Here is a 22080-nt window from a genome sequence, read left to right as displayed (position 1 = left end):
AAAGACTCTGGGGAAAAGACTCCCTTTATACAGTAGGCCTACAGTTTATGGTGACATGCTGCTGCTCATTGGCATTTAGTTTTCATCTCAACTATACTGTGCACATCCTAAATTATTATTGTGAATCATTTACAATAATGTGCTTATGAGCATTCAAAAAACAGGCTGATTTTTCAGTCCATGCTGACTTTAAAACTATAGAAAGTATTTTTTTCCCCCTCATGTCAATTCTTCTCTGATTTCCCCCAGTGACGACTACAGGCCTCTACCGGTTCTCATAATCTAGTTTTTCTCATTGTTTTTCATGCTGTGCTGTTTGTAATCTTGAGCACCATCATCACTCATCGCTTCAGATCAGTTTTTGTTTGCTTTGCATTTGTGTTTTAAGGACAGAGACTTCTGTGTCACTCATTTTAGTGATCTGTCATCTGCTTCTATGTTTCTCTGCATGTCTTTCACACATTCACCACACGTACCACCCTGTTAGTGGTGCAGATGGGTGGAATAAGGAAGAGAATTTATAGAGAATAAGGAAGCAGAGACATGAGAAAAAGATCAACGGATGATGTACGTACATTTATATGTGATCTGATACATTGCTCTCTCTGAATATCTGTGAGACTGAAGTTAATCTGGAATGAGGGCTGCCATCATCATCTTCATCTTCATCACTCTCTGCCTGATCTCAGGTCAGTTCTTCACTGGTCAGTCTGGGTCAAATAATATATTATATTATCTAGATTGATGATATATAATAACCCAGAGCAAATGAACTTGTGTTTGTCAGGTCAGGTACTTTGTTTCAGTGTGATTGGATGCGCTGGAGGGAGTTTGATGTTCAAGTGCCCGTACAAGAACCAGAATGATCAGCATAAAGGGAAGTATTTCTGCAGAGACAGGAGCTGTAAGATGGGCATCAGTTCTGAGCTTCAGCGTCGCTGGGATTATAACGGGAGATTCGCTCTGTATGATGATGGAAACAGCAGATTCTTCACAGTGTTTATCAGGAACCTCAACGGAGAGGATGATGGGAAATATACATGTGGAAACAATCAGACATGGAGTCGTGATGTTGAGTTAAAGGTGAACAGAGGTACGTGTGACACTTTATAACTTACTACAGCAATTATTTTATATATTATTAAAGGTACATAAAATTGAACAAAAATGAATTACTGAGCAAGTAAATCAAAGTTCAAAACAGTTTTCATGCCCTACCCTGATTCACAACCATAAGCTTATAATAAAAATTCATAATTTGAGCTGCTGGGTTGAATTATGCTGGAAAAATTGTCATTCATGTTTCTTCCCGTCTGGCACAGTACATCAATGTAAAGTCCAACTAATCCAAAATTGGTCAGACAACAAATTTTGATTGAAAATGAAAATCTGGTTGATATCTAAACGTCAATTTAAAAATAAATAAATAAATAAAATAAAAATTACACAGGGTGACAAACGTTTAGCATTAATTAACTTTCAAATCGAAATTACACTTTCTTCATAAGTTGAATACAGAAGGCAGTCTGGTGGAAGCTAGATATTTTACTTCATAACTTGGATATGGATATATTTTTACATAAACATTATAGAATTATAGACTTGTAATTAATAATACAAAATGATAATACAACAGATTAGACTGACATCAGTGAATCAGGCCAGTATATGATGATTATATCTTTATCATCAATAAGTAGACATGCATTTTACCCTTTTCTTGTTACTATATATACTACCATGCATGTCACCTTTTTTAAGAGTTTTTTTTTTGTTTTGTTTTTTTGTTTTTTTCCGGGGGCTTTATTTCAACTGATTCGTCATCTGCCCAACGTTAGAGCTTGGTGTCAAATAAATGTTAAGTTAAGATGTCAACCCTATTATCATTTTCAACCAATATTTGACGTCTGACGGACAGAGTCTGCATACTGTGATGTTTCATATTTCAGTGCATGTCACAAGGATTTGTTGAAATCATTTTCAGAGTCTGGTTGTGGGACGTCTGTTATCCTGGACGAGTATGTTGGACAAACAATCACTTTCCACTGTGAATATGATGAAAAGTTTAAAACACACACCAAAGTCTTCTACAGACTGAAAGAGGGTCCTGTCCATGTGCTGAACAGCTCACAATCATCACAATCATCTGAGGAGAAGATCATTCTGTCTGACAGTCATGAAGATCAGATTACTGTGACCATTAGACACATTTCTGCAGACGACGGAGGAGTTTATTTATGTGGAGTGGAGAGATACGGATCAGATCCATCAATTACTCACATAACCTTCATTAAAGAGATTGAGCTGAATGTTTGTAGTGAGTTTAGATTATTTTTAATGAAAAAATCCTAACAGCTCTAAATAAGAAATGTAAATCCATCATGACTTTTAATAATTGAATAAATCAAGAAATAAATTTCATTTTGCAGGTCGAATAGCTTCTGTCCAGGTTCAGGCCTACTCCAGTAAATCAGTCTTCATCACGTGTAAATTTCCACAAGAGTTCAGAAGAAACAAGAAATTCATCCAGAAAGATTCATCACAGAAGATTATTGTTGATGAACAGAATCAATGGGTCCGTCATGATAAAGTTCACGTGTATGATGATTCCAGTGAAGGACTTCTGAAGGTTTTTATCAGTGATTTAACTGAAAATGATGGAGGAACGTACAGGTGTGGAGTGAATATCGTTCATCTGTTCACTGACGTCAAACTGACAGTAAATCAAGGTAAAGAGATTCTGTCGGGAGATTCATTTTGAACACACTTTATAACAGTTAAAATGAGAAAAAAAGATTTGAACTTTTTTATATTATATATTTTTCATTGTTTTTGTGTATAGTTGGTCATTTCTGTGCATCAAGTAAAGCATCTGCTGTTATTGGTGAAAGTGTGAAACTCACCTGCGATTTCCCTGAGAAACACGGCGAGACCTTCAAACACATCTGCAGAGAGAACGAGCAGAAGATATGTGAGAGCATCAGTTCATCAGAGCAGAAACGCTTTGAGTTTTCTGTCAGTACAGCAGGAGTTTTTACAGTGATCATCAGTAATGTGAGCGAGAGAGATGCTGGAGTTTACTGGTGTGGAGCAGAAACCAGAGACACACATCTGACTTCTGTCTCTCTCACCAATCAACATCACCTCACTGTGACCAGTACGTACAGTCACCATAAACCACATAACGTGCATTCATTGTAGGATATAAACACTTTCATTCTCTTGACTATTAGTGCCTCCAGTGGTCGGACGTGAAGGAGGTTCATCAGAGATCAAATGCCCTTATAATGCAAAACATTCAAGAGAAGTAAAGCAACTTTACAAAGGAAAGTGTTTCACTGAAGGTGCTCAAAAAATAATTAAATCAGATGAATCCCATGAGAATAAAACAAAGATTTCAGTAAAGAATGAGACTGAACTCAATCTCTTCACTGTGACCTTGAGTGAGCTGAGAGCAGAGGATGCTGGGATATACTGGTGTGCAGTAAGAGATGAGTTTAATCTTCACACTGAACTCATGATCGTCATGAAAGATGGTGAGGTGTTTCTGGAGAAAATCTCAATGTTTCTGATCATTCTGTTCTCATACTCATATTTTCTCTCTTCAGCGGTCACTCGTGAAGCGTCTGTCGGAGGATCAGTGTCCATCAGCTGTAAGTTCATCAGGAATCACACGAGGATTTTCTGCAGAGGAGATCAGCCGAACATCTGTGTGCGAGACGGAGTTCGTGTTTCATCGAATATGAGAACAAATGGCCGATTCTCTGTGACTGATGAAACCTCAGCTGGAGTCTTTACTGTGAACATCACCGATCTGACAGAAGAGGATTCTGGGAAATACTGGTGCGCAGAGGAGAGTTCTGGGTCGTACATATTCACTGAAGTTCATCTACATGTGATCAGAGGTAAAATATTAATTAATCTGATAATAACAATTGTTTTTTGCTTAAAAATTATAATTACAATAATTTGTCTTGATTGTTGTAATTTGATAAATTTATTTTTACATTTATTCACAATTATTGCACTTTCAAGTAAGTGAAAATCATCAGATTAATTATATCATATACATTAACACACTCTTTAAACTGGTAAAACCATAATGAGTTTCTCTCAAAACCTAAAACAGTGAAATTACTAATAGTGATTTCAAATGATGTTAATGTTTTTCTCTGTATAGTCACACAGAGGCTGTTTAAGTGCATTTATTCAGCAACTACAGTCAGAAACAAATAAGTTGAGATCCATGTTTGGATTTATTACAGTAACTGAAGGTTTGATGGCAGATTCAGCCACAGTAAAACTCGTGAAGGAACAGACGGACTGAACAACACCTTCATTTGAGCAGAATATCTCAATGGAGATCGATAAACTCACGTTCATCAATGTTTTCAGATCATCAGTGGTGTTTTCACAGTGTAGAGAGCATGTGCACATGGTTGCCAGATTGCAAAGATAAAGTAAAACTCAGACATTACATGTATCCTTTTTAAGAGAACTTGTTTGGGGGATTTAAACTCTTGACGTCTGGCAACCGCACACATGAGAGGTTGTGAAGGCTTGTTACCAATGCAATACAACTGAAATGTCTTATAAAGTTTAACCAATGGGCCAAAATCACAACAATTACTTTTAGAGAAGCAGAAATCATAATCCTGATAAAATATGTATAAAATATATAATCGTGCAGCCCAACTTTCTACAGATGTTTTCTTTCAGTGTGATCATTTTTGGATGTACTGTCTCTTTAAAGCAGCACGCTGTGGTAAAGTCTGATGAACGGTCATGTTCACACCAGCTGAAAACCACAGATAAAAACACTTAAGAAAAACTGGCTGCTGCTTTTGTGTTTTAGTTCTTTAGTTCAGTAACGTGCAGAAAGAAAGCGTTTCTTACAGATCCAGCAGGCACAGGATGTAGACTCGGTCGGTCAGACGTTTAATTTTGGTTGAAAATGAACATGGGATTGACCTCTAAACCCAATGTTTAGACACAGAGAGGTCACTGGACATCAATGTATCATCAGGAAGACATTGGTCAGATGTCAAATATTGGTTGAAAATGATAATCAGCTTAACTCAATGCTTGTTTGACATCGAGCACCAACACTGACACACACACAAAAACACTTTATTTCTGTCTACAGAAGCTCTTATTGAGAATTAACAGAGGTTTAGATGTTGATGTCTTATTGAAAATGTTTCGTTTAAAGTCTTTTGTTTTGACTCTTGTCTTTTTAACATATTTTTTTCTCTAGCTGCTTTAACTGTGTATGTTATAACAAACACAAACACAGTTACAACAGCCAGAGAAAACTAATGTTAAAAAATATTCAAATTAGCACCAACCTATGCTGAGATCTTGAATGATTTAATGTGCTGCCATTCATTTCTCCCTACTCTTATTTATTTATTTATTATTTATTTATTTTACAGTGTGGAGCTAATTTCAACCAAAATTTGACGTCTGACTGATGTTGGAGCTAGACATCAAACAAATGTTGTGTTTAGCTGTGATTTTCATTTTCAACCAAAATTTGACCTCTGACCGATGATTTGACGTACTGTGCCAGCTGGCTTGTGTTTTACTGTGGAAAGGTCCGTCTGACTTTGTGTTGATGCCGTTTCTTTTTTGTTGTTGTTGTTTTGTGGAGCACAAAAAGATGTTATTTTAACATTCACACAGATCTCATCTATACAATGAAAATACAGAATTAATCTAAATGTGAATCGTTATGCACTGAAGAGTTTTTGTGTGCTTCCATATATCCCGACAGGTCTTGTTATTTAAGACATTGAGTATGTGCCAGTTTTGAATATGCTCAAGTGATTTCAATGATAAATTTGTGTCTGTTTGTTTTGTCACACATTATCAGACAGCTTTACAAGATATGAAATAAGTCACATGTGCACTTCTGTGGAATTTTTTGCTAAATGCATAAATGTAATTGTATAAAAAAAAAAATTGTCAAGCAAAATTGCATTTGTGTTCCACAAAACATCTGAGTAAATAATGACAGAATTCGTCCCTTCAATAAATTTGACAATCAATAAACTTGACCATGTGTATTTTCAGAAACGACGTCATCTTACACTGAAAGAGAAACATCCCAGGATAAAGAAAAGTCTGGTAAAATCTAACAGATCCATTTCTCAGTTTGAGATGAAAGTGATCTTATGAATATATAATGAGTGTCAGATGTACAGCGTGTGTATGACTGCTAGATGAATGTCATAGTCTCACCTTGTTTCTCAGTGATAATGCCTTTGTGTGATTTCCTGACAGAATTTGTTCCTCTAATTTGACCATTTGTGCTCTATGATTGTGTATTTTCAGAAACGACGACATCTTACACTGAAGGAGTAACATCCCAGGATAAAGAAAAGTCTGGTAAAATCTAACAGATCCGTTTCTCAGTTTGAGTTGAAAGTTATGATATAAAGATGAGTGTCAGATGTACAGCGTGTGTATGAATGCTTGTAGATGAATGTCATGTGATCACCTTGTTTCTCGGTGACAATCTCTTTGTGTGATTTCTTGACTGAATTTGTTCCTCTAATTTGACCATTTGTGCTTTATGATTGTGTATTTTCAGAAACATCTGACACTGAAAGAGAAACATCCCAGGATAAAGAAAAGTCTGGTAAGATCCAACAGATCCATTTTTCAGTTTGAGATGAAAGTGATCACATGATAAAGCATTAAACATGAGTGTCAGATGTACAGCATATGAATGCTTGTAGATGAATGTCATGTGATCACCTTGACAATCTCTTTGCTTGATTTCAGGCTCTTCTATGATAGTTGCTGTTTCTGTGGGTTTGATCCTGCTGGCTGTGTGTTTAGTGCTCGTGTTGCTCAAAATAAAATACAACCGTAAACACGGTGAGACACTCAAGCTACTGCATTTTAATAAATCTGAGTTTGTCGCCCTCTGCTGTTCAGAAACACACACACAGATCAACCTCACACTTTCTCTGCTCATTCACACAGGCATCGTTTCATCGACTCCAGCACAATTACCCACAATCCCCTCTGATGGGCTCCTGTGCACTGCTGTCAGTTTCCAGAAGCATGAAGAGTCTCTCAGTGACGCTGCTCTCGCCTTCAGCAACGAGGAGATTGACTCGGATTACACCACGGTCATTTACCACATCGTGCCAAATTCATTTTAGTTCAGCCTAAAGAAATTCTGGGCTTATTTTACACCGTCACACTGATGTTATTACATGCTATTCTGCTTCAGCTCTCTATCCATCGCTAAATTACATGTATGTGTTTGTATGTTAGAATAATTTAAGTGTTTAGTTAATAAAGTCTTGTTTGTGTCACACCTATAGTTGTTTCTAGTTCATGCTCATATACTGGAGTCCCTGATCATGCAGATTTTACACGCTCTGAGTAGAACTGTAGAGTAAGAACGATATTTCCCTTCCCTGGAAATGGACATTTCTTATAACAGTCACTGGCCCTCATGGCCAAATCAGCACCGAGCCCAAAACCACGCTGTGTTTCCTCCCTCGGGCCAGAAGCACCGCAGATCTTCACTAAAACCCGCCCGTAACACTCCTCTCTGGATCAACGTCACACAAACCATCATTTCACCAACAAATGGAAGTTTTATCAGAAAACAACTCAGAAAGAAAACAATAGCGAGATCACAAAACGAACATGATAAAAGTGGCCGTTTGTTGGCATTTTTATTGTTCACTTAAAGATTTCAAACCAAAGCATCAATGTTTTACCACAGTTTTACAATAATAAGTGATGCATTGATCATAATGAATTCATTTAATGTTGTATGTCTCTCATTTAACACACCTGATTCTGCTCATCAGCTCATGAGTACTTGAGTTGGGCGTGTCTGATCCAAACAGCAGCGGTGAGGGGTTCAGGACAGGATTGAGAAGCACTGCTGTAGTTGATGCAGTGATACAGTACTGACATTAGCTCATGCATGCTGTTTCACAATAATGATCCTGGAGATATTTGTGAAATGCGGTGATTTATTTATTTTTTGTATTTATTTTGAGACATTTAAGGAAAGTTAAAATATAAATTTGGATATTTAATGCCATGAATTTCACCTTTTTTAACATTTCCCACAGTGTACATTGTCTCAGTAACAAGATGCTGCAAAGAAGATGAACAGAATAAGAACCAAATCCTTTGTACACTTTCCCAAAAACTATATATTTATGTCTATAATACAAGTCCTATAGGAATCTTACAGGAATGGTTCCAAAATATGATAGAAATTCTAATTAAAATAGTAAAATTTTCTTATTGGAATCCTTTAGTATTGTTTGACAAGGGGATGATGTCAAGGACGTCACCTGGTAACGTTCAGAGACAGATGTGGAGTTCTTTTAAGGTTTGAGGGAAGTTATTTGTGGATCTTTGGGGAACATTCAGGAGGTTCTGGGAATGTTTAGGGGACTATTATTATAGGACGTTCCCTCTAGGTCTCTACACTATTAATCAGGCATTAGCATGGTGTGTTCACACTTAACACATTCAAAGATAAAACACAAGGATGACAGACTCGCAATGTGATGAACATCATTTACAGTAATCCGGAGAAGTTCTTGTAAGCTGAAGTCATCTTCTACTCTGTTATTTGAAAGCTCTGCGTAAGGAACAATGACTTCTGGTGCAGCTCCGGATTTAAATAGTCTGCCTGAGGAAAACACGGAAGTGACAGGGCATAGAGTCCATTCAGGTCCAGGACCTACTGGTTTAAAGAAATATCAGGTATCCAATGGTCCAAAATATAATGACAGAGAGCGAGCATTTACTGTTTGCTTGTAATTTATTTTTATTGTTATTTTTTGACAGCAACCAAGTAATGTTAGTGTTCAATGACCAACACATCTCTTTCATTTAACCATCAACACCCTTAAACCAATGCCACACACACACACACACACACACACACACACACACACACACACACACACACACACACACACACACACACACACACACACACACACACACACACACCTCTCTTTTCTCCTCTGATAGAGCTTGTTTCCTAATCTAGTTTTATAATACGAGGCATTGTATATTACGAATATTGTTGGCTCTGTGAAAATGACGAATGTTGAACTGTTGAATCATCTACGGTTGGTTTCAATTACAGGTGAAATATAATTTAATATTTAAGTAATCAGCAAACCAAGACTAGAAAAGTCACTCCAGTGACCTTTATATCTGATGCCAGAATGATCGATGAAAACGGCTGCAGGATTGCATAAATATACATTTATTGAGCAGAAATTTTTTATTGATAATTAAAGTAAAATACAAACAATTCAAAGCAGAACACAAGCATGATTATTAATATAATTTACTAAAAACAGAGGCAGAGTATTGTTTTATTTGTTCTTTTGAAGTTTTTATATATATATATATATATATATATTCTGCTGCTCAGTATTAGCAATTCACAGTACTTTTTTAAGTTGTAATTACATTTTTAAATATCTATTTACAGTTTCACATTTCTAAAATATATTAAAGTTAGCAAAGGAGGCTTGTAAATGAGGCTTATTTTTCTCAGCGTGATAAACATCACATCCCAGTAAAACACACTGACATGTATGACATCAAGTACATTTATAATGATAAATTGTTATTACAGATATTTTCTTTCTCTTGATCCGAGCTGCAGCGCTCATCACATCTTATTGCTCACAACATAATGCTTCACTTCTGATGAACTGATGCTCACAAAGATTGAAGATAAAAAAAAAAACAAAAAAAAACCAACAACAAAAACAACAACAACAACAGAAGTCAACGGTTCCCAACAGTGACCTGTAACTGCTGAATAATTTGCTCAATGAAACCGAATGATTGTTGCTCAGTAATTATATTCTCAGTCACTGACATGATTCTTGATTTGAATTAAAAACTAAACTCCAGTGGTAATATTAGTTTGGTGTGATGCTGTGTTTGACAGATGCATAATCAGAGTGAATCTCGTTGTTACTGAAGGACACTGTAGCGTCACTGAGAGACTCTTCATGCTTCTGGAAACTGACAGCAGAATACAGCGGTCCATCAGAGGGGATTGTGGGTAACTGTCCTGTAGAGTTAAGTGGATTCTGTAAATCAGAGGGGTTTGTGGGTAATTGTACTGTAGAGTAAAGTGGATTCTGTGAATCAGAGAGGATTGTGGGTAATTGTACTGTAGAGTAAAGTGGATTCTGTGAATCAGAGAGGATTGTGGGTAACTGGACAGTCGAATAGAGAGGAGTTGATGCAGGATCTGAGTCTTGAATCTCTTCTTGAGCCTGTAAGAAGAAAAGTCTTAGTTCAAAGGTGTACAGCATATACAATCCAACTTCTCACGTATCAGTTTTGCCAACTTTTGACTTTAGCTGGAACTGAATGAATGGCAGAACAGCATTTTGTTGCATACTCCCTCTGTCACCTCTGTCAGTGTGGGAAATACTGGTTATACCATACCTTGTCAATACATGTGTTCAACTTCATGCAGCGCTGCACAGACCGAATGGCATATGACATCAAAATACCACAATACGCTCGCACGATTCTTGATGTCAAACCGTCTGTGCAGCACGTTAGCTTTTTTAATTTGGCGTGAGATTCACTTGGACAGCAAAAGAGCGTGAGACAGAGCCTGAACACATCTCACACCAAACACCTGAGAGATGGCAACCTTGAACATATTGAAGCACAGATCAGTTCTGAAACTCACCATATCATGATCTCCTGTCTCTCTTCTGTCTGATGATGAAATGATTCCTGTGTGAACAAGAGCAACATCTGAGACTGAGAAAAGACAAGATGATTTTAACTGTGTATTTCTGAACAGCAGAGGGAGACAAACTCAGATGCAGTAGCTTGAGTGTCTCACCGTGTTTACGGTTGTATTTTATTTTGAACAACACGAGCACTAAACACACAGCCAGCAGGATCAAACCCACAGAAACAGCAACTATCATAGAAGAGCCTGAAATCACACAAAGAGATTGTCAAGGTGATCACATGACATTCATCTACAAGCATTCACACACATGCTGTACATCTGACACTCATCTTTATAGCTGTGTCATGTGATCACTTTCAACTCAAACTAAGAAGCGGATCTGTTGGATCTTACCAGACTTTTCTTTATCCTGGGATGTTTCTCTTTCAGTGTCAGATGATGTTCTTTCTAAAAATACACAATCAAAGAGCACCGATGGTCAAATTGATTAGAGGAACAAATTCTGTCATTATTTACTCAGATCTCCTGTGGAACACAAATGTGATTGTTTGAATAATATTTTCCAAATGTTCAGTTTTGGTTGGAAACATTAAAATCTCATTAAAATCAGTTTTCTTGTTGTTACTGGAAGTTTTTTTTTTTTTTTTTTTTTTTTTTTTTTTAAGGTTAGTATGGTGTTCCTGAAACATTCTTTCAACTTAATTTTTTACTAACAACTTAGCATTATGTTATAAATCAACACTGTTTTTTTTTTTTTTTTTTAAATTCCAAGTATTTAAAAATGTCCAGCTTCCTTAATGTTAATAGAACATGATTTAAAGGTTAGTAGGATTTTGCTGAAACATTCAAACACCTGCTTTTAATAAGCAGAATCAATGAAGGAAAGAGAAACAACAAGAACAAGAAACAAGAAACTACAACTGACTTCCAGTCACAGCCTTGAAATCAACTGAAGATAAAAGACATTAAACCTCTGAAGATCAGGGGCCGTATTCACAAAACATCTTAAGGCTAAAAGTAGCTCCTAACTTGCAGATTTGGTAGAAACTCTTAAAAATAATGGGCGTGTCAGTCCTAATTTTAGGACTCCTAAATTTTTGCTCTAAGAGTATTTCACAAAGCATTTTAGCGCTAAAACTAGCTCCTAAGTCTGTGAAACGTTAGGAGTAGTCAAGAGGACTCCTAAGTCACTAAGAGCAAATCACAAACAGTCCTAATCCACCCAAAGACACTGAACACCATTGAGGCAATAGCAACAGAGCCTTAGGTGCTGAACCTTTTCTTCATAAATGCAATACATTTTGATTTATAGATTTGAATCTACAATGAGATGGCAAAAAAAAACTTTAACAAATAAATAAATATTGTCTGATTACCTGTGGCAATGGTTTTCATGAGTTCACACTTACAAATGATTAAATAGAGTAAAACATATATATATATATATATATATATATATATAATAAGCATATTTGGTGTGCTGTCCAAGGGGAATGAGGGCTCCGAGCTTGGAATTTAGCCCAAATTTCTCCCTGTATCCCCAGCCGAGAGTGAGGAGCGGTGTGGCAGAGGGATGCAGAAAACTGTCAAAGTAACAATAGGCGAGTCAGCTCTCGTCTGTGTATATATTCCTCCTCTCGAGCTGATTAGACCGTTTGAATGTGTTTCTCCCAAACTTTGTTTAGAAAACATAATTTGTCGCTTGAATTCTGCATTCTGTTGAGATGCAGACATACAATTAACTGTATATACTAGTTTAATTAGTGACACTTAGCCTACATTTTAAAACCTTTATGGCAACAATATGGCAACATTTTTATTAAAAAATATTTATTTGAATAATGCAACATTTGTATTTTAAAACCTTTATTTTAATATGGAAACATGACACCTCATTCTACAATATTTCTATGATTAAATCGCTGACTCCTCCCCATCAGCCAATCACTGTGTTTACTCCATAGCCACGAGGTCAACCCCGCCCTTACTCTTAGCTTAAGACTTCAGTCTATTCCTTAGTAAAAGTTTGTCTCAGCAGCTTTGTAAATAGGTTTTAAGAGAAAACTCTTAGCTAAGAACTTTTACTGCTATTTAGGAGAACTCTTAGTGGTAAGATAAAATGTTTTGTGAATACGGCCCCTGATCAAACAACTCCACAAACAGCATTACCAGCTTCACTTATTACTAACCAGACTGACTTTATTTCTGTCACACGTCTACAGAAGCTCTTATAAACAGAGGTTTAGGTGATATTTTATTGAAATTTTTTTATTTGAATGGTGATCAGTGTTTGATTTAGTTGGGCTCTTGACCCTTGACTTTTGTTATTTTATTTCTTTTTCAGCAATTGCAAGTGTTTTCAGTGAACATTTGTGCATTGCTCAAGAAAGAGAAAGATAAAAATCCAACTCTCATCACTTTCATCTCAAACTGAGCAACGGATCTGTTGGAACTTACCAGTCTTTTCTTTGGAACAGGAACAAATTCTGACAACCCTCTACGGACACACTAAAGCTTGAGTCGCATTGGCTTTTTTTTTTTTTTTTACTTCCCAGACTTTTTACATGGAATGCAAGAATGCAACTGTATAGCCGCCTGGAGGAAGTGCAAATATGGCCGCAGAGTGAACTTACTTTGAAAGGGATTTTGAAAGAACTGTGTGTTCAAAAATCATCTTTTGTGAAATAATGCAGCAACAACAAAAACAAACTCATATTTATCATAAGATCATGTTCAACTCAAACTGAGAAATGGATCTGTTGGATCTTACCAGACATTTCTTTATCCTGGGATGTTACTCTTTCAGTGTCAGGTGACGTAATTTCTGAAAATACACAATCATAGATTGTATTAGTTAAACCAAATAGAGGAACAAATTCTGTCAAGAAATCACACAAAGGGATTGTCATGGAGAAACAGGGTGAGACTATGACATATACAAGCATTCATGCACATGCTGTACATCCAACGCTTAACATTTATATCATAGAATTACATTCATTCAAACTGAGAAACACATCTTTTGGATCTTACCATATTTTTCTTTGTCGTGGGATGTTTCTCTTTCAGTTTCAGATGATGTCATTTCTGAAAAAAAAACACAATCATAGAGCACGATTGTCAAATTAGAGGAATAAATTATTTTATTATTTACAGAGGGTATAACGATATACTGGTTGTTTTGATTAAGTAATAATAACTCTTACAATATTAAAGTTCATTGACAGTATGTTTTTTTTTTTTTTTTTTTAAATGGCATTATCAGTTTTTGCAAATTAACTCTTCAAATATTCATACACACGCTGTATATCTGACACTCATCTTTATATCATAAGATCACCTTCATCTCAGAAAGAGCAAGTGATCTTTTGGATCTTACCAGAGATTTCTTCAACCTGGGATGTTTCTCTTTCAGTGTAAGATGTCGTCGTTTCTGAAAATACACAATTATAGAGCACCGATGGTCAAATTAGAGGAACAAATTATTATTATTTATTATTATGATATTATTATTTATTATTTACAGGGGGTATGTTTACAATGATATACTGAAAACAGAAAAGTTTATTGTGTACTGATGAAATAAAAAAAGAGACAATTTCTAAACATATTGGCTTGAAATCACCAAAAAATGGGACCTGGGGTGCTACGACCCAATCACAGCAGAGCAGAAAAGGCGAGGATTAGTAATCCCCTCCCCAACAGAATGGAATAATGGCTTTCCCAAGTGAACAAACCCTTGTTCTGAGTTTCTGACCTGACGAGAGAAGAACAACAGCACGACCAAGGTGAGACTCTTGCGAGTGAACCTTTCACCGCACGGACCTTCAATTAGCCCAACTGCTTATGTCCAGGACTTTGACTTTTGACCTGCATAACTCAAGTACCTCCAACCTACAGAAGATCCTGCGGACCGACCACCATCTGACCTACAGTTCTCTGGATTACACAAAGACCTCCAGCACTCAGTGCAGCTCTGCAGCTGTTGGAAAGCAATCCAGTCTCCCACTGCACACAGAAGGATACCAGTGGACAACGTTTCCCATTCCCGGACTGATCACCAGACCAGGTGAAACGTAAATATAAGATAACCAAACCTTTTCCAAAAGCCTTGGCATTAGGTTGTTGCTATATGAGATTGTTATCTGTGTAGAGACTGTTTATCTAGGGTCAGCGTACACAGATAGATACATTAGACACGTTATCTGTATTCAGAGTAAATGCTTATTTACTATTTCATACCAGCATCCAGAAAGACCACAACTGACTCCTCATAGACTGCTAATTACCCATTCATTGCTTCATCCAATCCGTTGCTCATCTACGTGGCATTCATTATGTTAATATCCATTTGTTTAGTAGTTTGTAATTTCTGTTTGATTATTGATTCAATTTTCTTTGTAGTTTAGTCATTTTTCTTAGTAGTATTTAGTGAGTGTGATATTTTACTCTTGTATATCTTTTTGTTAATAAATTCATTTTTACTGTAAACTGTGTCATTCTTGTGTTGATAATCAGAGGCTCAACAAGCTCGCCCGAATCTCACCAAATCCTTCAGATTTTTCAGATGACAAAATACCTCCAATTTATAAAATATTAATTCAGTCAACAATCTTCCATGATTGGCTGGTGCCTCGAAATATTGGGGTAAAGGGATAATTCCCTTGTTGTAAAGTTAATCAATTATGAAACAAATTCAATTTTTAGCTGTAAAGCAGCTTCAGAAGATAATAGTGACCAGTGTTGGGAAAAGTTACTTTTAAAAGTAATGAATTGCAATATTGTGTTACTCCCTATACAAAGTAACTAATTGCGTTACATTACTTTTTCTCATTTGGGTTGGGCTGTTTGTTTGTTTTATAACAAGATTCTCTTTTTGGTAAATGTAAAGACCCTTTCACACCAGAAGTGAAATGAATATCCCTCAGGCTGAAGGAAATGCAAATTCACATTAGATTGTTCACATTAAATTGTACAGTAGAGGGTGTGAGATTACATCAGGATAAAAGATATCAAGTGTGCCAAGTCACAGAAAAAACATGTTCGAACCTGTTTGAATATGTGTTGACACAGAAGAGCTTTTTAGTGAATAATTTAAGTTTAGATCAATTTTGTATTTGCTTTGTATGGAAAAGAGCTGTGTGAACATTCAAAAACATCTTGTGTGCTCCAGAAAAAAGCATCAACAACAAATAGTTAGTCGAGTCTGGATTGACAGAAAGGTGAAGGATTATCTATGGGGGATCTGCAGTAAAATGAATCTGTAAATAGAAACATTTTCTTTCTGCACCTTACTGGACTAAATAGATAAAAGGCAAAAGAAGTTTCTTGAACAAAAGGGTTTTCAGTGCTTCCCGTTGCATGTGGTTTTCAGCTGGTGTGAACATGACCGTTCATCAGACTTTACCACAGCATGCTGCTTTAAAGAGACAGTACATCCAAAAATGATCACACTATAGAAAACTGGAAAAAGATCCTGTAATGTTCTGCCAGATCACTATACAGACATTTCCTTTAACCATAAAACATTAATATGGAAAATTCCCTCATATTATCATATTACTCCAGTCTTCAGTGTCACATGATCCTTCAGAAATCAATCTAATGTGATGTTTTGCTGCTCAAGAAACATTTATGATTATTATCAATGTTAAAAACTGTTGTGCTGCTTCAGATTTTTGTGGGAAAACGTGATACGCTACCATTCAAAAGTTTGGGGTAAGATTAAAAAAATAAAACAAATACTTTTATTCAACAAGCACACATTAAATTGATTTAAATGACCGTAAAGACATTCATAATTTATACAAATTATTTATATTTCAAATAAATGCTGTTCTTTTGAACTTTCTATTCATCAAATAATCCTCACAAATGAAAGTGCCAAGTCAAGTCATCTTCATTTATATAGTGCTTTTCACAATACAGATTGTTTCAAAGCAGCTTCACAGTAACAAAAGGAAAATAATGGACAGAAATTGTTTTGGCTTTTCAGCAGCTGTAAGAAAATATTATTATCGAGCTAAAGTAGGTTTTGATTGAATCACTTCCGTTGTAAGAATTGTTAATTATTAACTTAGGAGCCGCTTAAATGACACCTTTGCTACTGAAAACCGAATACCTTTAATGCATTCTTGCTGTTCATTTACGTGTTTAGTCTATAGGTTTGTGTGTTTGAGTGTGTGTGTGTGCAGAAGCTTGGTCTTTTTTACAAAGTGACATCTCCAAATTACTTTTCAGGTCTGCATAGTACAGAAAAATTGGTTGTGTCCATGGATCTATGCGAACAGGAATAATTTTGATAACGTTTTATCTATACACAGGGAAAGGAAAGGGAAATAGTTTACAGGGGGTAGTTTAGTTGAAATGTCAGGACTGCGTTATCATCATGTCTAAATGCAGGTCCTTCATCTCATCTGGACATGGCCTGGATCTGGCAGACTACAGTAAACCTCAGGATGAACAGAGAGAGACTAATATTAGCGTAGACGCCATTCTTCTTCTGATGTAGCGAGTACATCATGTGTTATGGTAAGTGTTCCCGGTTCTGGCTGACCTAATGTATGCAGCCTAACAATTAAATGATTGGAATTATAGAAGTAGATAATGGTTTATGTGTATGCAAGTTTAAAGAGATGTGTTTTTAGTCTAGATTTAAACTGACAGAGTGTGTCTGCTTTCTGAACAGTGATAGGAAGATTGTTCCAGAGTTTGGGTGCTAAATAGCAGAAGGATCTACCGCCTGCGGTTGATTTCGATATTCTAGGTATTATCAGCTGGCCTGAATTCTGAGATCGCAATAAACGTGAAGGACTATAATGCATTAAGAGCTCACTTAGGTACTGGGGAGCTAAACCATTTAGTGCTTTGTAAGTAATTAACAAGATTTTAAAATCTATACGATGTTTAATAGGGAGCCAATGCAGTGATGACAGAACTGGGCTAATATGGTCATACTTCCTAGGAGCTGGGAGATTCTCGGCTAGAGTGAAATCACCCAAAAAGAGGCACTACTCCACAGAACGTGATTTGACACTGAGTGGACAATATTAATTATAATTAATGTCTGTCATTTAACATTTTTATCTATTTTTTATGCTGTATTTTCTCATCATGTTCAGTTGCTTATATTTTACCTCATCTTGCATTCTTCAAGCATTAAAAATTGTCTCGCAGCTCAGCTTCTATGAACAGTAAATCCCGCCGCCTTCGATTTGATTGGCTATTTTAAACATTTTGACATTGATGAACGCTTTTAAACTGCTGCACTAAGTTGGAGCACGCTAAATTAGATGTTTTTTACTCAATTGAACAACGCAGGCCATTCATCTGGGCCAACGGAAGATAGGCTACTTAAATTAACTATATTTCCTTCTTTATATTTAAGTAGCAATGGGCGGCCCACACTGTACAGCGGCCCACTGGAAAAACTCCTGGTGCTCCAGACGGCCAGTCCACCACTAGACCCCGACTTTGACTGCATGAACGAAACAACACATCTCTCAAAATATCTTCTTTTGTGTTCATTTGAAGAAGCTTATTTAATGAAAGAGTATTTTACCTCTGATCACATGTAGATGAACTTCAATGAAAACGAACGACCCAGAACTCTCCTCTGCGCACCAGTATTTCCCAGAATCCTCTTCTGTCAGGTTGTTGATGTTCACAGTAAAGACTCCAGCTGAGGTTTCATCAGTCAGAGAGAATCGCCCATTTGTTCTCGTATTCGATGAAACACGAACTCCGTCTCGGACACAGATGTTCGGCTGATCTCCTCTGCAAAACGACCTCTGGAGACTCGTGTGATTCCTGATGAACTTACAGCTGATGGACACTGATCCTCCGACAGACGCTTCACGAGTGACCGCTGAAGAGAGAAAATATGAGTATGAGAACAGAATGATCAGAAACATTGAGATTTTCTCCAGAAACACCCTCACCATCTTTCATGACGATCATGAGTTCAGTGTGAAGATTAAACTCATCTCTTACTGCACACCAGTATATCCCAGCATCCTCTGCTCTCAGCTCACTCAAGGTCACAGTGAAGAGATTGAGTTCAGTCTCATTCTTTACTGAAATCTTTGGTTTATTAACATGGGCTTCATCTGATCGAATGATATTTTGAGCATCTTCAGTGAAACACTTTCCTTTGTAAAGTTGCTTTACTTCTCTTGAATGTTTTGCATTATAAGGGCATTTGATCTCTGATGAACCTCCTTCACGTCCGACCACTGGAGGCACTAATAGTCAAAGAGAATGAAAGTGTTTATATCCTGCAATGAATGCACGTTATGTGGTTTATGGTGACTGTACGTACTGGTCACAGTGAGGTGATGTTGATTGGTGAGAGAGACAGAAGTCAGATGTGTGTCTCTGGTTTCTGCTCCACACCAGTAAACTCCAGCATCTCTCTCGCTCACATTACTGATGATCACTGTAAAAACTCCTGCTGTACTGACAGAAAACTCAAAGCGTTTCTGCTCTGATGAACTGATGCTCTCACATATCTTCTGCTCGTTCTCTCTGCAGATGTGTTTGAAGGTCTCGCCGTGTTTCTCAGGGAAATCGCAGGTGAGATTCACACTTCCACCAATAACAGCAGATGCTTTACTTGATGCATGAAAATGACCAACTATACACAAAAACAATGAAAAATATATAATATAAAAAAGTTCAAATCTTTTTTTCTCATTTTAACTGTTATAAAGTGTGTTCAAAATGAATCTCCCGACAGAATCTCTTTACCTTGATTTACTGTGAGTTTGACGTCAGTGAACAGTTGAGTGATATTCACTCCACACTTATACGTTCCTTCATCAGCCGCCGTTAAATCACTGATAAAAACCTTCAGAAGTCCTTCACTGGAATCATCATACACGTGAACTTTATCATGACGGACCCATTGATTCTGTTCATCATCGACAATCTTCAGTGATGAATCTTTCTGGATGAATTTCTTGTTTCTTCTGAACTCTTGTGGAAATTTACACGTGATGAAGACTGATTTACTGGAGTAGGCCTGAACCTGGACAGAAGTGATTCCACCTGCAAAATGAAATTTATTTCTTGATTTATTCAATTATTAAAAGTCATGATGGATTTACATTTCTTATTTAGAGCTGTTAGGATTTTTTCATTAAAAATAATCTAAACTCACTATTAACATTCAGCTGAATCTCTTTAATGAAGGTTATGTGAGTAATTGATGGATCTGATCCGTATCTCTCCACTCCACATAAATAAACTCCTCCGTCGTCTGCAGAAATGTGTCTAATGGTCACATTAAAATGATCTTCATGACTGTCAGACAGAATGATCTTCTCCTCAGATGATTGTGAGCTGTTCAGCACATGGACAGGACCCTCTTTCAGTCTGTAGAAGACTTTGGTGTGTGTTTTAAACTTATCATCATATTCACAGTGGAAAGTGATCGTTTGTCCAACATACTCGTCCTGGATAACAGACGTCCCACAACCAGACTCTGAAAATGATTTCAACAAAACCTTGTGACATGCACTGAAATATAAAACATTATTAGTATTATTAAAGGTGCTCTAGGGAACTTTGGCTTCTCTAGCGCCATCTCTGTTTGAAACATACAATTGCAAGTTCCTTGTAGAGTTTTTCTTTTATTATTTATTTCTTTACAATGGTTGTGCTTGTTTTTCTGTCATTCTACAACAAGACATACTGACAGAAAAACATGAGTCCTACAAGGCATATATCCAGAAAAATGTCATCGATAATAAGTACTGTAAGTTGCATATACTGTAGTAGCTGAGACTTGTTGAACATGAACATGCAAAGATGAATGACATAAAACTGACATTTCCCCCCCATAAGCCAACCCAACAGCTCAAACTATGAATTATTATAAGCTGAGCATTGTGAATCAGTGGAAAGCATGGAAACTGTTTTGAACATCGATTTATGTGCTCAGTAATTAATTTTTGTTAGTTTTTACTCAATGTTCTGTATGCTCCTTGAATAGTACTATAATGAAATAATTGCTGTAGTAAGTTATAAAGTGTCACATGTACCTTTGTTCACCTTTAAGTCAACATGATGTTTCCATGTCTGATTGTCTCCACATGTATATTTCCCATCATCCTCTCCGTTGAGGTTCCTGATAAACACTGTGAAGAATCTGCTGTTTCCATCATAATACAGAGCAAATCTCCCGTTATAATCCCAGCGACGCTGAAGCTCAGAACTGATGCCCATCTTACAGCTCCTGTCTCTGCAGAAATACTTCCCTTTATGCTGATCATTCTCATTCTTGTACAAACACTTGAACATCAAACTCCCTCCAGCGCATCCAGTCACACTGAAACAAAGTACCTGACCTGACAAACACAAGTTCATTTGCTCTGGGTTATTATATATCATCAATCTAGATCATATAATATGTTATTTGAGCCAGACTGACCAGTAAAGAACTGACCTGAGATCAGGCAGAGAGTGATGAAGATGAAGATGATGATGGCAGCCCTCATTCCAGATTGACTTCAGTCTCACAGATAACCAGAGAAAAAACAGATCCGATCACAATCCAGCGACAGCAAAAACTGATCAAATGTTCCTTGAATGCGACGTAAGTCTCTATCATCAGAAGTACACACACCCTACATTGGTCTTTCTCACGTCTCTTCTTCCTTATTCTCTATAACAGTTCCACCCATCTGCACAGCTAACAGGGCGGAAAGTGTTGAGATGTGTGTGAAAGACATGCAGAGAAACACAAGTCAGATGACACATCAGTATATTAATATAACAGCATACACATAATGAGTGACTGAAGAATGCAAAAGCTTCATCCTGCATTCATCATAAAAATCACAGAGAAACTGACATGAATGAAGAGTTTTATTAGATGTCAGTCATCTTAAAACATGCCAACATTTCCAGTAAGAGAGCAGATAGACTCACTGTGAGAATCTTATGTGCATTGGATGTTGTGAAAGGCCTAGAAATTGATAGAGATGAACCCTGTGATCAGGCTTTGATGGTTTCACAGACAGGCTTTATAGACTAAGCCATGGATTACACTTTACTTAGTTCAATTGGGGCATTTCAACAATAGCACTGACATGTTTTAAGAGATGCAAGTCCATGTAAGTTGCTTTCATTGAAAACAGCTCAAACATGCATTGTAGTCTAGGACTAGACTTGGGCCTTGTCAAAGTGAAACCAATGTTTGTCATTTGCATCTAATTTATTACAATCTATTTGTGGACCACATATTATTTCACTTCTGCTTTCAGAGGAAATCAAAACCCACAACCTCTTGCAACCATTTTCTCTTGACACACATTGAGGGTTTAAAGGGATACTCC

The 22080-nt window shown here is 36.7% G+C and overlaps 2 protein-coding genes across 6 annotated transcripts; one reads left to right on the top strand and one right to left on the bottom strand.

The window, feature by feature from the left end:
* Nucleotides 1-542: 542 nt before the first annotated feature.
* Nucleotides 543-7308, top strand: LOC137032837 (polymeric immunoglobulin receptor-like). 5 transcript variants are annotated; one of them, XM_067404801.1, is made up of 12 exons: nt 543-689; nt 788-1093; nt 1985-2317; nt 2430-2729; nt 2843-3157; nt 3234-3536; nt 3609-3905; nt 6076-6129; nt 6337-6390; nt 6596-6643; nt 6790-6885; nt 6994-7308. In XM_067404801.1, exons 1-12 carry the CDS (start codon nt 638-640, stop codon nt 7173-7175), a joined length of 2340 nt encoding a protein of 779 aa, XP_067260902.1. In that variant the 5' UTR covers nt 543-637; the 3' UTR covers nt 7176-7308. The 5 variants fall into 5 exon arrangements, with proteins under 5 accessions (XP_067260902.1, XP_067260901.1, XP_067260900.1 ...); XM_067404800.1 differs by having other exon boundaries at nt 543-704; nt 3243-3536; XM_067404799.1 differs by having other exon boundaries at nt 543-704.
* Nucleotides 7309-9285: 1977 nt separating this feature from the next.
* On the bottom strand, nt 9286-21374 carry LOC137033023 (polymeric immunoglobulin receptor-like). The gene is made up of 14 exons (XM_067405081.1): nt 21189-21374; nt 20785-21090; nt 19902-20225; nt 19490-19789; nt 19062-19376; nt 18682-18984; nt 18303-18608; nt 14121-14174; nt 13775-13828; nt 13512-13565; nt 11135-11188; nt 10889-10984; nt 10730-10776; nt 9286-10301 (listed from the first exon to the last, which is right to left on the bottom strand). The coding sequence occupies exons 1-14, from the start codon at nt 21238-21240 to the stop codon at nt 9939-9941; spliced, it is 2628 nt and encodes an 875-aa protein (XP_067261182.1). The 5' UTR covers nt 21241-21374; the 3' UTR covers nt 9286-9938.
* Between the last annotated feature and the right edge of the window lie 706 nt (nt 21375-22080).

Source organism: Chanodichthys erythropterus, chromosome 12, assembly GCF_024489055.1.
Source record: "Chanodichthys erythropterus isolate Z2021 chromosome 12, ASM2448905v1, whole genome shotgun sequence".
Lineage (NCBI taxonomy): Eukaryota > Metazoa > Chordata > Actinopteri > Cypriniformes > Xenocyprididae > Chanodichthys > Chanodichthys erythropterus.
This window is presented reverse-complemented; position numbering and strand designations above follow the sequence as displayed.